This window comes from Leptinotarsa decemlineata, unplaced genomic scaffold (genome assembly GCF_025532065.1).
Source record: "Leptinotarsa decemlineata unplaced genomic scaffold, Ldec_3_MD MMD2_tig00000505_RagTag_RagTag, whole genome shotgun sequence".
Classification (NCBI taxonomy): domain Eukaryota; kingdom Metazoa; phylum Arthropoda; class Insecta; order Coleoptera; family Chrysomelidae; genus Leptinotarsa; species Leptinotarsa decemlineata.
In genome coordinates, this window is record NW_027412549.1 from 14,951,877 (window position 1) to 14,969,919 (window position 18,043).

Sequence of the window (18,043 nt, forward strand, 5' to 3'; positions counted from 1 at the left end):
CTGAGCGTTTTCTCGGATTTGCAAGATTAGTACCCAAAACATCCATGTCAAGTTTTCGATGGCCCACCCTGTATAAATGAATTAATAATTGTAATCCCACGGTTTTCAAATCGTGGGTTTAGTCCGTGAAGACTTCTTCAACATCTTTCTTTTGATTGCAACCAAAGAACTCAATCGTTAGTCAGAAGGAAAATTTTTGCCATCAGAGGGAATTGAGTTATATTAATTCATGTATATTTTTCAGAGCTATGAAGCGACGTAAGTTATATCAGAAATGGGACAAACTGAAATTTCCAGAGATAATGTTTGGCATTCCATGTCCTGAAGATGTAGTATCCACCCTTCAGATTAACTCTTCGGAAGAAACTTGTAAGGGAACGCCAGTCTGTACAGGTGTTGTGCAAGCCAGAGCTTGTGTCATCAATGGTTTAGATGAAATCCATCAATTGCAAACTGGTATGAAGCATTTAGAAACCTTCTCCATTCGATAATTATTCAGCGAATCACATCTTAGTTTTTGCTAGTGAATAAAATAGAAATAGTGATATGAATCAATTGCAACTTGATTTGATTTTAAGTTAAGATTGAATAGAAGGGGGAGAGTTGCATAGTGAATCCATTTTGAGAAAGGAGTAAAGTGAAAACTCCTCAACTGCTCATACGAAACTAGCTTCCCTTTGGAAATGCAGAACTACAATAGCATCGTCTAGTATTGCTTCTTTTCGAAGACAACGGTGTTTCTTGGCATGCCATGAGGGTTTACTGGCCAAATTTCGATGCTATGGCTTGATTGATCATTCTTGTGTATGGCTCACCAGCTTCCTGAAATAATGTTTCCTGCAAGTGGTCGTCGATGGATATCTCTGGAATACTTTCACTATCAACGCTGGTGTTCCCCAGGGATCTATACTGTGTTTTCGAATTGGTTTGAAATTAACCAGGTTCTATTCAATGCCTCAAAAACCCAGGCGTCGGTTTTCTCCAAAAAGATAAATGTCTCCGAACCAGATATAATGTCAGGTCAGACAATTCTGCTTTCTGCTTCTATAAGTTTGTTGGGGGTTAAAATGGACACCAATATGTCTTGGCACAATCATGTCGCTGGAATTGCAAAGGCTGCTTCACACAATTTTGGAACACTGTTCTGAACCTGAAAACTATACACACCTCAGCAACTTTTGATTCTTCGTAAAACTCAGATCAGATCTTCTTTGGAGTATTGCTCTCATGTATGGAGCTCTGCACCCAAACATACCCTAAAGTTGCTAGATTCCATCCAGTAAAGAGCGATCCCCTGATTGGAGACGCGAACATCACGTGCAACTTTGATAGCCTGGAACATCGAAGAAAGGTTGGGAATATGTCTTCTAGACATACTTTCTCGCGAGGTGGTTAAGTGACTTGGCACAATTGATTTCACCAAAAATGGTACATATCAGAAATACGCGACTTACTATGGCTAGTCATCGTTTTAAGATTAAACTCAGTACACCTCGAACTTCACTGTTCAAGAACTCTTCCATCTAGAGATCTACGTTTATGAGGAATAAACCTCCTGAGAATGTTTTTCCAAATGAATTTAATATCCAGCAAATCCAATGAGAATCGCTACATTTGCACAGGCACCGCTTTGAGAGCGCCTTAAGGATTTTCCTATAGTGCTTGTGTTTCGTCAATAAAAAAAAATCTGCAAAACCACGTATGAGTGAAATTTATTTGAAAACTACTATAAGGGTTGGGGGGGGATGTTTCTGAAATAGATTCATGTCTATTAATTTATTTCTTTTTAGGGGATATACTAATAACATACAGTACTGACATCGGGTGGTCTCCTTACTTCCCAATGCTTTCAGGGATCGTTACCGAACTGGGTGGCCTCATTTCACATGGTAAGTTTGAATAATATATGTTTTATACAGTTCGTTTTTTTTAGCTGATCCTACTATCTCGGAAACGGTAAGACCTACAAGGTTGGTTAAATTGGATTCTCCATTACGCGGAACAAGAATAATCTCTTTTCAGATCGAGAATATCAGTGGTGGTTTTTGAAATATCCGCCAAAAACTAGAATTGTCGAATTTGGTTTTTTTGGGTCTATCGGCTTTATTTTGAATGTTACAAAAACAGGCAGAGGAACTTTCAATACTGTTTCAATACAGTTTGCAATGCGACGTTTCGTTCATTAATCAAATCAAATCAAATCAAAAATATACTTTATTGTCCAAGAATAACAATTCTCATGACAAAGCATACAGTCACCATAATAACATCACAAATATACAGTTAGCAAGGAGATCATAAATACACATAAATTCACACATGATTACATATACAAAAGCAACAAGATTTACACCACTGAGCCAAATAACATTGAACAACAAAACTACGATGTGCCAATTAAATGAATAAAGTAACATGCCGGAAAAACAAACATTTTGTACATGAAATTACAAGGACTACCTCTAAATATATAAAGAATTAGGCATACGTTATATGACCGTCGCCAAAGATAGAGATCTCAGCAAAAAGAATCCTGAAAGTATTCTTCCAGGGTATAGTAGGCCCTCCCAATTATGAGCGTTTTTACAGATTTTCTGAACTTGACTTCGCTTTTGATGACACGCAAGGTTAGGGGAAGGTGATTGAAAATTTTCTTGCCCTCAAAAATTAGAGAGTTGCGAATGAGGGTTGAGGAGGGAATTGGAAGCGAGATCAAGTGAGGTTGACTCAGAAGTAATTATAGCTTGGAATTTCTTGTGCATGAGGCAAGCCATTTCCAAAATGCAGATACAAACCAATGTCAGAACTCCATGTTGCATAAACAAGGGACGACAGGATTCACGGTAATCAGAACTACATAGGTATCTAATTGCCCTTTTTTGGAGAGAGAATACTCCTTGAAATAAATACTGAGCACAAGCGCCCCAGAAGCAGATTAATCCAGTCATTTAAGCTTAAATTAGGTAAGAATCTCGGAATTCGAGATACCCAGCTGTAAATCTGTAAATACTTGTATATTGACACCCTAAAAGTTGTCTCAAAACCTACATATGGTACGGTATAAGCAACTATTAAATTTCAAGGTCAAAGGTCACAAAAATCGTTTTTTTGCGATTTTTTCGGAAATATCTCATTTCCTATGGGTTTTTCGCTATTTGTATTTATTATCATTATTGTAGAATACAAAATTCTCTACAAATTTTGTTTAAAAAAATTTTTATACGGTGAACCGTTTTCGAGATAGAGGGCGGAGAGCGCGCGGTCACAGCATCACTTATTGTTGAAACTGCAATTGAAGAATCAAAGTCTAAAAAAACTTCAGTTATAATAGGACAAGATATTGATTTACTTGTCATTTTAATTGGGCGTACACTGTCTTACGATCAAGAAATTTTCTTTAAAAAAGTTGGGAAAGGTAATATAAAAACGAAGATATACTCGACTAAAAGTTTTGATAATTATCCTCATTCTAAAAACATATTTTATTTCTGCACGCATCAAGTGGCTGTGACACAACTTCTGGGCTTTTCAAAAAGGGAAAAAAATCATTTTTAAAAGTTTTTGAGAAACTGACAAATTTGGATGAACTAGCTGCAGCATTTGAGGAAGAAAATTGTTCGGCCCAGAGATTATTAGAGAGTGGAACTCAAACCTTATTGGCAGTCTATAATGCTCTGAAATCTGTGAAAAGTCTCGATCATCTTCGTTATATGCTTTACGTCAAGTCTACAAAACTTAATAAAACTGTGCAGCTTTCAAATATTCCACCAACAAGTGCAGCTGCTCATCAACATTTCAACCGTGTATATTATCAAATTCAAACTTGGTTAGGACATGATTTGGAACCCCAGGTATGGGGTTGGGCAATGCGAAACGATTTTCTGGAGCCTATCATGACAATTTTACCACCTGCTCCAGAAGATTTGCTAAATACAATTTTTTACAACTGCAAGAGTGGTTGTGGTTCGCGATGCGGATGCAGGAAAGCGGGCTTGCAATGCTCTTTAGCTTGTGGCCAATGTAATGGGCAAGCTTGTCTCAATGCTCTACCATATCAGAGCGACATTAACGAAGATGGAACCTTTGACCCCGAAATCATGGAAGAACTTGCGACAAATGTCGTTGAAGACGATAACGAAGACCAGTTTGAAATTTACCAGTAGCCAAAAGACGACGATGAAAAGGAAGAAGATGATTAAAATTATAAATTGTAGTTTTTGTACCCTTTCTTCCATTTCTTTACTTTCAATAAAAATAAATGTATTGAATGATATTTTTTAATAAAAAAATTAATTCATAATTTATTTGTTTTTTTTTCATCATGTAAGAAGTTATAAATATTAATTAGGTTAAAATTCAAATATAATTCCTATTATATATTTATAATCATTGATTTATGGATAGTTCATCAACTATATATGGCGCGTTTTCGACCGGAGGCACCGGTTGACCTGAAGTGATGCTGTGATGCGTGCTCTCCGCCCTTTATCTCGAAAACGGTTCACCGCATAAAAAATTTTTTTAAACAAAATTTGTAGAGAATTTTGTATTCTACAATATTGATAATAAATACAAATAGCAAAAAACCCATAGCAAATGAGATATTTCCAAAAAAGAGCAAAAAAAACGATTTTTGTGACCTTTGACCTTGAAATTTAATAGTTGCTTACACCCTACCATATGAAGGTTTTGAGACAACTTTTAGGGTGTCAATATACAAGTATTTACAGACTTACAGCTGGGTATCTCGAATTCCGAGGTGAACTTTCTATAATGACTGGACTAGATTCCATAACGAAGATGAAATTCTATTAGTGCGTAGTATACGTTCTTCGCTATACCCAAATTCAACTCATTAGCAACGACACGAACCGCAAATCAACTTGAAGATAATCGATTGCATAGTTTTGTAATATGGTTACCAAACTTCAATTTATTATTTATTATCAATCAGAAGCCCCAGAAATTTATTATCCGTAGAAATGGAGATTTGTTCCTTGTCCAAATAAACATCATCTAAGTCGCCTTTGAATGTTATGATATTTGTTTTGCTTATATTGAAAGTTAGAAGATTGGAATCACACCAATTCTTAACTTTTTCTATATCTATGCTTATGTGGTAGTTAAGCTCTGAAGAGCTTTTGTTGTGCCATAGAATCGATGTATCATCTGCAAAAATAGTAATTTCACCATTGATGTCTAAGTTGGTGAGGTCGTTAATATAAATGAGAAATAGAGTCGGGCCCAAAACTGATCCTTGAGGAACTCCACTCTCAATCAGTTGCTTTCCAGACTTACTACCATTAAATGATACAATTTGGCCACGCTCCGATAAGTACGACCTGAGCCAGGACAGTACCGTGCCTCGAAACCCATAAACTTCAAGTTTGCGGAGCAGTATTCCATGATTTACACAGTCGAATGCCTTTGATAAATCACAGAATATCGCCGCCGCAGCCTCTCGTTCATTAGACTTCTTCAACAGTTTTCAATGCGACGTTTCGTTCATTAGACTTCTTCAACAGTTTTTTTTAAACTAATCAATACAATTTAGTATATGCCAAATCGTCCATAAAAATCTCTGCCAGAATAGGACTAAGTGGGTTTCCATTATGAGACATTTGCAAGATGAGTAAAACTTTTCATTGAATCGGAAGTAATTCTGTGACAAACACACCGTAAGCAAGTCTAATATTTCATTTTTCACTACTGGATTGATAGAGTTTTTGTCCAATACATTCTCCACAAAAGTAATCGTTGCATCAGCTTTTTTTATACAGACCCGTATTGTGATACATAGCTGAGTTTGTTATTACAGTAGTTACAAAAATCAATGAAAAAAACTATAGGTCACTATTCAAAAAAATAAAGTTGATGATGAAATCTAATGAACGAAATGTCGCCATTACAAACTAGTTTATATCAGATTATAATGAATATAAAACAGTATTAAGAGTTCCTCTGCCTTCAGCTGTAATATCAACAATTTATACTTGAATGGACAAATTCTTGAGAATAAAAACCAATCTGAATTCCTGGGAATCTTCATGGATAACAAATTAACATTTGATCAACATATTTCAGCTTTGAATAAAAAATTAGCATCAGGATGTTATGCACTTCGAATAGTTTCAAATGAACTGAGTTCATCCACAACAAAAATGGTATATACTTCCCTGATTGAGTCCCATCTGAGATATGGTATTGCAGTAAACTTTTTCATTCACAGTTTATTTTGCAAAAGTGAGCGGTTAGAAAATTATGCAAAGTGGAAGTGCGTGTGTCATACAGACCATTATTTTTGAGAGAAAAAATTCTCGCTGTATTTTCATTCTTGAAACTGTTTGCCTGATTTACAAAAAACATAATATGGTTGGAACTCAGGAACATAGAAATTACATAACCCGGCAAGTAACTGAAAATAAAACATATCTTCCTGTTCCAAAAACAAGCCAGAAAAAATATTCTTTAATTTATGAAAGTACAAAGCTGTATAATCACAAACCTTACGAAATTAAGAAGGAAAAAAGCTATAAAAAGTTCAGAAATCTTGTTAAAGATGCCTTGCAACTAAAGCATACTACATTCTTGATGAATATTACAATGGAATTTTGCTGTGATTTAATATAGGTGTTTTTTTATTGTTTATATTGACACCTATACTTAAAATTATATTTTATACTGGGATATATCTTATTTTATTGCCATGACATGTGAACTTATGTTGAAATCGTGTATATTTGTTATTTACATCTTTTAAAAGGGACTATACAAACTATTTTGTCTACAAGCTTTGTTAAATTTTACTTTCTACTGTTATATTTTATCTATTAGATATGTAAACTTAGTTTTGCTCAAATTGTGTTTCTGGGAATTTGTGTTCTTGAATTGTTTCTTTTATTTTTATTCTTTCAAAAAAAATTCAAGAAAATTGAAGATAAATTTCTTCAAATATCATAAAACTTTTTCATAATGAACAAAATGTCAAAATATGGCAAATAAATATTAAAACTATAAAGAATTTGAATACCAAATTGCAAGATAAAACGGATGCTACCAAAAAGTCAAATGTGATTTATAACATTCCTTGTAACAATTGTAATTTGGATTATATTGGAACAACATCTAGAATTCTTAAAGATAGAATAACTTCACATAAAAGTGATATAAAGCTTAATAAGAAATCATGTGCATTAGCGCAGCATTCTATATAAACAGGACATAAACCAAATTACTCTAATATCAAAGTTTTACATACAGAAAAAAAAATTTCCAAACGCCTTTTTCTTGAAATGGTTGAAATTAATAAGTATTCTAATTGTATGAATAAGAGAACTGACATTGATAATCTCAGCAGTATATACTGTAACTTACTGAAACTACACCAAAAATCATATTGATAATAATGAAAATTATATCAGTCAACTTTCCCTTTAGAGTCAAAGATTATCAAATCATCATGTCCATTGCAAAATGACATTTATGTGAAGGTATGACATTTGTCAAACCAAAATACTCCATTAATGTTTAACTTTTTTTGTCGAATTATATGTTCAATTAATTGTTTTTTACTCATTTTTACTGTATGATTTGTAATTTTATTCATTGGCAAAATAACCCACAACTCAATAAATTATAGGCACTGAAAAAGCTTCCCACTAGAAACGAAAGCTTGGCAAAGTAAAGCAGAGTTTTGATTTTTGATTTTTTGACTGAGAGACCCCGTTATTCGATTTTACTGTACATTTTTCCAGTCGCTAAGATTCTCAAAGAGGGCGTAGAGCCAAAAAAACGAAATTTGACACAAATAGTTCTTGGAGAATATTTCAAAACAATATTATCGATTTGAAAAATGATTATTCTAGTCCTCAAAACAGGAAACTGTTTTCTAATTCAACCGACCTAGTAGGTTTTGCCGTTTCCGAGATAGCAATAGTAAGATCAGCTGAAAGGCAGCCTGTATATATTTTTTTATGTTTTCTTTCTAGGTGCTGTTGTAGCTAGAGAATACGGTTTACCATGCATTGTTGGAGTCAAGAATGTTACAAAATATTTTGAAACTGGCGACATGGTTCTATTAAATGCAAAAACAGGCGAACTTGGACGAATTCAAATGTAAAAGATATAATTAGTAGAATTGAAATTATTTATTCAATTTTATTGATCAAAAGTTTACTATGATTTTATTTGATAAGCAGTATAATATAAAAATAACAATAAAAATTAATTGACGCTCCAGTGGCGCATTTGTTTCTCAGCTGCAGGAAATCCCGGAAAAACCTGCAGCACCACATCATCTGAAGATCTTGATCTGCCAATATCCTCTCACTCATGAAATAAAATGTAAGGTGTCTCCAGAGGCTCCAATAAATTTAAGACTTCGCCAGAACACTTAGTGACACGACTATCGTCAAAATTAAACCGGTCCTTTTCGTCTTTGACCAATGCGTAATAATGACTGAATTCAACGCCAGAACCACAGTGAACAATGACTGCATAAAGATTATAATAGTGATCGGCTAGATTGAAGTGTTCATCTATTTCTAACCTTCGAAGGAGTTTGGTGCTTCCATCAGAGATTGAGTCTTGTTTGAAGATCTTCAGTGTTATTATTAAATTGGAATGTGTCTCAGCTATACCTGTTTCCTTATAACAGTCACTTAGTTTGGCGCATGTTTGGCAATATAGTCGATCATCACCTGTTAAAAATTCCATTTTCAGATGATTTAACAATAAGCTTTGCACGGACTGGTTATATCAGGAAACGCTAGATGAAGTTCCAGAAATTCACATACGTTTTATCTACCTCTTGAACATTTACTACAAAGTAAACAAGTGAGGATTTTTTCAGCAAAAGATTTACATACACACGACAAGATAGACGTACGGAATCATTCAATCCAGAGCGGTCAGGAGTATTGATTCTGATATTTTATTTGCTCACGAAGAGTATTCAACAAGAACTCCAAGAATTCAGAACAATCCTCTTGTTGTTCTAACGAGTATCTAGTGGACTTCAAAGACTCCAGGAAATTAATTGGAGGGAAATATGATATATTTGTACGGAACTGCAGCTGCATGAACAGGTGTTTGAGTAGAAGTTGATAAAATGATTTTTGGGTCATGAAACAACTTTTTTGTTACTTTTGAAAACGATACTTGGCAATAATGAACAATGAACTAGTACGCCTTTGTGAAATGATTGTTATAAATGGGTAAAAATAGTACTGTTCTACTTATGAAACAGATCGATTCGTCGGTAACAATTATTCAGAAACATCGTTGTGAGTTGTGGAGATGAAAAACGTGAGAATTATCCTAAACGTTTTTTGCATCCATCACGAGTTAGTCAATTAGTTAGAAAAAAGTCTGTCTGTTTGAGTGGGAAAATACGCGATGGGGGCGATGAAGATACATTTTCAAAACACACCAGATCAAAAGTCAATGATCAACCGACCCGTTTCAGGTGATTATAAAAAAAATAACCAAATTTGACAATTTTGTTTGTTCACGTGCTCATTCATCCAGAAATGGGCATCATCGCTGAAGATAGTTTTTCAGAGAGAGAAAAAGTAGTCGTGATTTAAATAAAATTTATGATAATCATTAATCCAAGTTAACTCCAACTCTGAAGGTCATTGAATTCTTGATGGTAAATAGTATAAAAAACCCGTAAAAGCATACGATCCTAAAAAGAGTTGGGACAACAAGAATCATACGGAAATGTCTAGATGCCCTATTATAAAATAAGTCCGGGTTGGGCTATTGCTGGAGACTGCCCGAATCCAGGATCAGAGAGTCGAATTGGAGGATCGTGAATCAACAGCGCTTTGGGTTTCCTTGATGGTTTTGAGAAATACCCTCTATTTGTTGAACATTCCTATAAAGACCATCATATGGAAAGAATTGAATATTCAACAATTGACTCTGTGATTCATTTACTCATCAGGGAAATGAGTGAAATTATTAAAAAGTCGAGTAACCAATTGAAACTCTCAAGTATTCCTTGTTCAATTGTTATTCTTGGAGTATCTCCTATCCCGGTCAACTTTAGAAATAAAGACGAGATAGTTTCAGCTATAAAATCTATACAACTTTCTGCTAATATAAAAAACTTATCGATGAGTCTGAGTGTCAGCCTTCTCATTGATCGTGCTTTTTTATTTTTCAATGGTTATGTTCATGATAGTGCGTTACTTTTTTGTTGTTATTATTAACTATTTTTAAATCATACGTGACATGCCGTTGTGGCTGAATAAAAGTTTGTGTTTATTTTTCAAACACCTTCGTTTGATAGGTAGGAATGTAGCTATGAACAAGTACGTACTAATAATATTAGTTATTTTGTTATTAGTTTATTATTAGTACCTATGTATTATGTATTACCCGTTAAATAGTAAAATCAATACATATAATGATTAATTAACTGTGGATTATTTCATTTACGTTGCGTTACGTGGCTTCCCTGTGGGTAGCTCGCTGTTTATTCCAAAATTAACAAACTAGCTCAACACATTGAAGAGGTTGGCGACCACTGGTCTACAGTAACACGTACAATGTTGCAAACAGTATTTCTGGAAATTCCTGAAGATGGCGTACGTATCAGAACTTGAATATGGTAAACCCAGCACTTATTATTAAAATTCTATAAAAGATCAAGAACCGACCTGCACCCTTGCCTTCACAGAATCACAGCCAGTCGTTCCAACTAGGCACATATACCTTTATCTTGCAAAGGGTAAGGTAACGTTACAATTTTTAGGAAAGAATATATTTTGGGAAAGAAGTTTTAGGTTCTTCTCCACCTTTTTACATAAAAAAGGAAATCTTCCAAAGAGAGAAAGAAAGCAAACAACTCATTTCCAAATAAACTTTACAAAAATGTGTAACTTTCAGAGCCAAACTGAAAAAAAAGCCTGCTCGAAACAGCTACTGTCATATAAACATTGATTTACAGGAAAGAAAAAATACTTTTATGTGAACATTGAATTGAACAGAAAACAATTTTTCGAGTGTTTAGAATTGTCTGTAGAATTCAATGTTCATATAAAAATTGTTGGTTTAAAATATTTTTTTCGTGTATTTCAATGATTTATACCACTTCAATGTATTTTTTGTAAGCAGTTGATACCAACCTTTCCAGTATGACATTCATTTTTTTCCATAACACAGGTCTGCGATGAAAAAATTGTAGGATATTTAACTGGTGACTTGAACAGTATTTTGTGTGCAGATTACGGAAAAAATAGTAAAAAAATTCTATCACCTATAGATGAGTAAAAAATTTCACCTGAAATTTTCTTATCAAATGGGTTTTTAGGTTCGATATGAGTTCGATATTTCTGTATTATATAGCCTATATAAGCGGTAAATTGAGTCTGAATTATGGAGCTATTATGATGAACAATGTGAGTGTATATCTAAGACAAAATACAGTTTTAATCTATTTATGTCAATAATAAAACGAATCTAAACTGGGAAAATCCAGTTCCTACTGGAACAAGGCATGTATGTGTTTCATTTTCACGGTACCGATTTAGAGAAAGGGAATTTATCCCTTTTTTTACACAAAAGGGTGACCTAGTTTTCTGTATATGTTTCCATAACGCCATAACGGCGTTATGGAAATGTTCAACATAACATATGAACCAGAGAAATGGAGACTTTTCATCGATTCATCAAAAAGAAGTTTGAAAGCTGTACTTCTTCACAATGGAAACCAATATGTTTCTGTGCCTGTTGGACACTCAGTACTTTGAAAGAATGCTACGAAAATCTTGAATTTGTTCTTAATAAGCTCAGGTACTCTGATCATAAGTGGACCATTTGTGGAGACTTGAAAGTTATTTCAATGTTACTAAGTATCCCAAAAAAATCTTACTTCCACCACTCCATATCAAATTGGGGCTAATGAAACAGTTTGTGAAAGCATTAGACAAAGAAGGAGATTGTTTCAAGTATCTTTCTGAAAAGTTTCCTGGTCTATCCGATGCTAAACTAAAAGAAAGAGTCTTCGTTGGGCCTGACATAAGAAAACTTTTTAAAGATGAAAGCTTTGTCACTAAAATGGAAATAAAAGAAAGAAATTCCTGGAATTCATTAACAATTGTTATAACAGGCTTTCTTGGAAACAAAAAAGATCCAAACTACAAAAATTTGGTTGCTGAATTGATACAAAACTACAAAATGTTGGGCTGCAACATGAGTGTCAAAGTCCATTTCCTTCACTCACATCTGGAGTACTTTCCCGAAAATCTAGGGGCTGTAGGTGAGGAACAAGGAGAACGGTTCCATCAAGATATAAAAGAAATCGAACGCAGATACCAAGGTCGGTGGAATGTTAACATGATGGTAGACTACTGTTGAATGTTAAAAAGGGAAAATTCACAAGAACACAGCCGAAAAAGTACAAAAAAAAGCTTTGACGGAAAAAGAAAGCGTTTTTACAAAGACTTATAATCACTTTGCAAACACTTGTGTATCACTATTATGCTTAGTTTAGCTATGTAGTATTGTCTTTTTGCTTTTACTTCATGTTAAAATAATAAAAATAAATCCGCATTTCCTCGTTTTTTTGTACTTTTTCAAATAAATCATCCTCATTTTGTAGGCAAACCTTACGTGATAGATAAAAACAAATGTCATTTCTAAAATCAGCGCAAAAAACTACATAAAGATCAGTTAAGGAAATCAAAACAATTTTTTTTAAGTTTTTTTGCAGACATGTGTAATCTGTGACCCCCTCCCGTGTCTACCAATAACTTTGAAATACTTCACCGTTTAAAATTCTCTATAACTCATTTCAGTTCGCAAAATCATTTTTCTTCCCTCTCAACTCACAACCACTTTGTTCTTGTATTCATCTTTCAATAACAATCTGCTTCACCTCTCAGAACGAAGCAAAACCCCATCCATTACGTTTGACACCGCATCTCTCTCTATTAATATATCGTATGCAAATATGATGCACGGTACCCCAAGGGGGATCCACCATATGTTCCGCAGGCGTATGATCAATTCATCGTTGCGTGGGTAATGGCATGTCACGGCTGTATACATAATGGCGTCGCCGTCTATATAAACTCCTGTTTGCGTGTCACGGCCAGACAAAATAGGGGGTCGAAATGTACCCCACTTCGTGGAAAAGAATACGAAAAGATCCTGAAAGAGTTCATTTAGATAAGTACATTAGGAACTAGGTCGGATCCTAAAATATTCAACACTGTTATTCTTTTTATGCTATCCAAAGTAGACTTCTCGAAAAGACATTTTGACGATTGTGAATGATACACTATCAGTTTCTATGGACAATAGTGCAGAGGAAGATTAAACTTCCTCTTGAAGATGATCACTTGGTGATCTCCAGTAATATTCTTTAACAATGGTTTATTACATTAGCTTTCATATAGCACCCCTGTCGGTGATAATACAGGTTTCTGTCTTGATTGAGTACCTGAATTTATAATTCACAATGCGGATGTGCAAATTTGAAAAGCGGTGAGTGAACTAAATCGATTTGATCATTTGACAGGTTGCACCCCAATGTTTATGCTTGTGAATTTCCAAGGATTCTTAATAATTGAGTTTGTAACCCTTCCTTGCATAGTGCAAAATTTCCGTATGGTTTAGATTCGGGAACTCGTAGTTGCATGCCAAGAAATGGTTTGAAAATGTCAACCCACATAAACACTATTACACTCCGGAAACTGAAGCTTATAAACTCCAGATTTCTCCAATTTGTCCACCTTAACTTTGGCATTGAAAATGGAATCAGATAACCTGGCATGTGGTCTGGATGCCACTTCCACATTTTTTTTTCTCAAGAAACCCGCAATTATATCTGTTCTTTCTCCAAAATATGTTACAGTTACCCATTTCTTGATTTCTGGTTGTTTGACCTGAGGGTATATTAATCTGAATTCTGTGTAAAGTGAATTAACGGCTTCGTTTTCTGACTAACTTCTGGATAGTTGAAACTATTATTATGATCTATCTGTGAATTTCACTAGTTCGGACTTCCATTGTCTACTATATAAAATGATTTGAAATCCCTGAAACAACTAAAAAAGAAGAATTGAAAATGAATAGCTGAAAATAACAATTATATTGTTCATTCATATTATTCATTCATATTAGTGAAATAAAATTCAAGTAAAAATAGAACAATTGAATACATAATATATATATATATATATATATATATATATATATATATATATATATATATATATATATATATATAATTAATTAATTAATATATTTGATTTTGTGGATTTTCTCTCATTTATTTACTTACAGAACAGCAGATGTCTCTGATCACACTTGTTCCATAATCAGTTCCCTTTGTGATCCAGATTGTTATCATTTACAAACTAACACACCTTTATAATATAATGACATGACAACTGTCATTGTCAAAATGTCAACTGTCTTGTGCCTCTCTCTCTTGTTTCTGAATGCACATGGCGTTTACCGGTATTCCCATAATTTTAAAACAAATAACGATTTTTATTAAAAGTTTTAATTCATTATTCTTCTTTGTATCCAGTGAGGTGTCTACCTCTTTTAACTTGATGACTATTTTATTGTATTGACATGTTTCAATTGTTCAGATATAAGATTCTTTTCGACACGGCCAACCTCACTAACAGTAAGTTGTTAAAAAAAAATTTTTTATATCATTATTAAAATTAAAAAAAAAAAACTTTTTCATATTGTATTATCACCATAAAACATTTGTAGCTTTTCCCTGAAGATGATAATAAATTTTATCGAAATATTGGAATAACTTGTGTTATAAGAGTACACTTCCGTTCTGCTGTTCACCCAAAGAAATTCCCAAGTTTTGTTCTTAACTAGTCAGCAAAGACTGTCCTTCAACTATATATATATATATATATATATATATATATATATATATATATATATATATATATATATATATATATATATATATATTTTCTCCCCATAAGGATTATTTTCACAACGTTTCGGCAAAGTCTCATTTGCCATCTTCTGGTGATGTCTGGTTTTTTCAACTAGACTAGTTGAAAAAACTCGACTACTAGACTACTTGAAAAAAACTCGACTACTAGACTAGTTGAAAGTACTCGAATAAAAATAAAAAGTGGAGAAATTCCAAGTCACGTTACTTCACGACGTTTCGATTGTTAGTATCTACAATCGTCTTCGGGTGATGACTGGACTGATTCCTCCGAGAGATGACTATTTATAGGTCGTTCGAGTACTTTCACTTATCCCCGCTTTCCATTTACCGCTTCACTGGTTCCGTGGGAGATGACCGTTTTGGCGGGAGTTGGCCATTTTTCGCTTGATGATGGGTTTTCATATGTTGCGTATTTCTACGCTGCCATGGCTGAATACGTTGTTGGACAACATGTATGCGGCTTCCTTGAATTTTCTCCTATACCAATGTTCCTCTCTGTGCAAGATCTCAGCTTGGGACCACTCAATGTTGTGTTGATGGGTCCAAACATGGTCTGCTATTTCTGATTTGCTGGTTTCCCCTCGCTGTGTGTGTTTCTTGTGCTCGGAAATGCGAACATTCAATGGCTTCTTAGTTTCACCAATATAGGATTTTCCGCACTCACAGGGTATTCGATAAATGGAATTCTTGGAATCGCAGCCCGCGTTTGGTGGCCTGGTTTTCGTGAGGCTACTACGGATAGTGTTACCGGATCTGAAGCAGGTTCTGATGTTGTATTTGGAACCAATTCTTCTTATCCTCTCCGATAATCCTCTGATGTAGAAAAGTGCAAGCACTGGTTGTGACGGCTTCTCTTCCTTGCGAGGCTCCTGCTGTCTTCTAGCCAAAGTCTTTTCTACCATCGCTTTGGAGTAGCCATTCCGTTGAAGATCATTTTTGATGATGTCTAGTTCCTTCTCGAGACCTTCCTTCGTATTAAAGAGCCCAAAAGCACGGTCTAATAGAGTCTTGATGATCCCTCTTTTGATCGATTGATGGTGGTTGGATTCGTGGTTCAGATACTGTCCCGTATGAGTGGGTTTTCGGTATACAGATGTTTCTCACTTAGTGTCGGTCCTCTTCACCAAAACGTCTAAGATTGGCAATTCGTTGTGGATTTCCTTCTCCATTGTGAAAGTGATGGAAGGTCTCAGGCTGTTGATGTGTTTCAGGAAGGCGTCTAGTTCAGTATTCCCATGGTTCCATATTATGAAGGTGTCGTCAACATATCTCAACCAGACTTGAGGTTTCTTGTGGGCTTTTTCAATGGCCAGAGTTTCAAACCACTCCATATATATGTTGGCTATGACTGGTGAAAGTGGCGATCCCATTGGCAGTCCCTCATCTTGTGTAAAGAATTCGTCCTTCAGTTGGAAATAACAGTTTCGTACACAACATCCTAGTAATTCCATGATTACTTCTATAGGTAGATTCGTTCTCTCTTTCAGGTTCCCGTCTTCGGATAGCTTTCTCTGTATGATTTGGAGTGCTTCTCCGGCCGGAACGTTGGTGTAAAGGCTTTCCACGTCGAAACTAATCAGTTGATCTTCCTGTGTGACCTCAATTGACCCTAGTAGTTCGACAAAATGCCTAAATGCCTTGACTTCTTCACAAAAGACGATGTTTTTCCTTGTAATGGTTGTATTAAGGGAAGTAAAAATCTAGACAAGTTTTGAGTAGCCAAATCTCTGGAGCTGATGATCGGTCTAAGCGGAACGTCCTTCTTGTGGATTTTGGGTAGTCCATTCAAGTGAGGGGGCTTACTGTGGTGCGGTGTTAGCGATGATCTTTCCTTGTCCGAAAAATAGACTTGGTGTTTTTCAAAATATGGTACAACTTCCTTTCGATTGATGCAGTAGGGTCTCGTACGTTCTTTGTGTATCGTCCCTTCTGAAGAACCTCTTCGATCTTCTGTTCGTAGAGAACGGTATCCATTACCACATTTTTATTTTTAGTTTCTTTTTTCATTTCTTTATATTTTTTTATTTATTCAATTGTTCTATTTTTACTTGTATTTTATTTCACTATTATTTCATTTCAGGTTTATTTTGGCTAATATATTTGTTATTTTCAGCTATTGATTTTCAATTCTTCTTTTTTAGTTGTTTCAGGGATTTCAAATCATTTTATATAGTAGACAATGGAAGTCCGAACTAGTGAAATTCATCAAGAAACATTGTCAATTACCTTCAAACAAACGATGAACTATCTCTGTAATTATATCAATTTTCCTAGCTAGATTGTTAGCAGACAAATGCAGTGAGAATGCTCCTTGCAACATTGAATTGTAGGCTGCTAATTTATGACTGTATGGATGGAAAGAATCGCTTGACATGGTGATGTCTGTATAGCTAGGTATCATGAAAATAAATATTGTTTTCAGCAGGTTTTCCGGTGCAGGTGGGAGTAAAGTCTAAATAGGTTTTAATGCATTGTCGACCAACTCCAACCCCAGTCTTTTGGATGTAGCTGATAACCAAGCCACACTTGAACTTGGTAATATACCCGGAAAAGATGTTGATGAGCAGCAACTGAGGTTGGAGGAAGACAAGCTAATTACACCTGTTTCTTATTTTTAGTGTTTTTCAGGAAGCATGCATATCGATACTCACCTAAGCAGGTGGTTTTTTTCGGAGCTTTGTACATAGAAAGAAGAAACTGAATCCCGTTTGGTGATCATTTCTTGTTGAGTCAAATTACTTTTTTTGAAAAGTTCAGCACATTGAACTAAATCTTGTTCTTCAAACATTTTAAAGACTGTTGCTTTACCCCTCCTGTAAAATGCAGACGTCGTATCACAGCCAGTTATTGCGTGTAAAAATACTACATGATTTTGGCTCTTTGCAAAAGTAGGTAAACTTTCTGACGAATATATTTCGGTTTGACTTTGAGCTTTTCCTGGCTTTAGAAAGAAAATAGTTTTTTCAGGTGGAGTTTGAGCAGTAAGACGTTCGAGTAAGTCTACATCTCCACCAACAACAATAGTTGTATTTGTCAAATTAAATTGCTCCATAGTTGTTTCAATAATCAGTAGTTCGGCATCGTTATAAGCCTGTT

The 18,043-nt window shown here is 34.7% G+C and overlaps 2 protein-coding genes across 5 annotated transcripts in view; one reads left to right on the plus strand and one right to left on the minus strand.

The window, feature by feature from the left end:
* The window catches only part of LOC111511504 (rifampicin phosphotransferase), a 46,579-nt gene extending 38,341 nt beyond the window's left edge, over positions 1-8,238 (plus strand). For 2 of the 3 annotated variants that reach the window (XM_074174047.1, XM_074174048.1), the window contains 3 exons: positions 245-456; positions 1,791-1,889; positions 7,989-8,238. In XM_074174047.1, the coding sequence (XP_074030148.1) occupies positions 245-456; positions 1,791-1,889; positions 7,989-8,119 (442 nt within the window). In that variant the 3' untranslated portion in view covers positions 8,120-8,238. The remainder of the gene's footprint in view (positions 1-244; positions 457-1,790; positions 1,890-7,988) is intronic. The other variant, XR_012465191.1, reaches the window with a different exon arrangement.
* Positions 1-18,043, minus strand: part of LOC111514684 (D-2-hydroxyglutaric acid dehydrogenase) — a 183,898-nt gene that overhangs the window by 105,589 nt on the left and 60,266 nt on the right. The window lies entirely within an intron of this gene.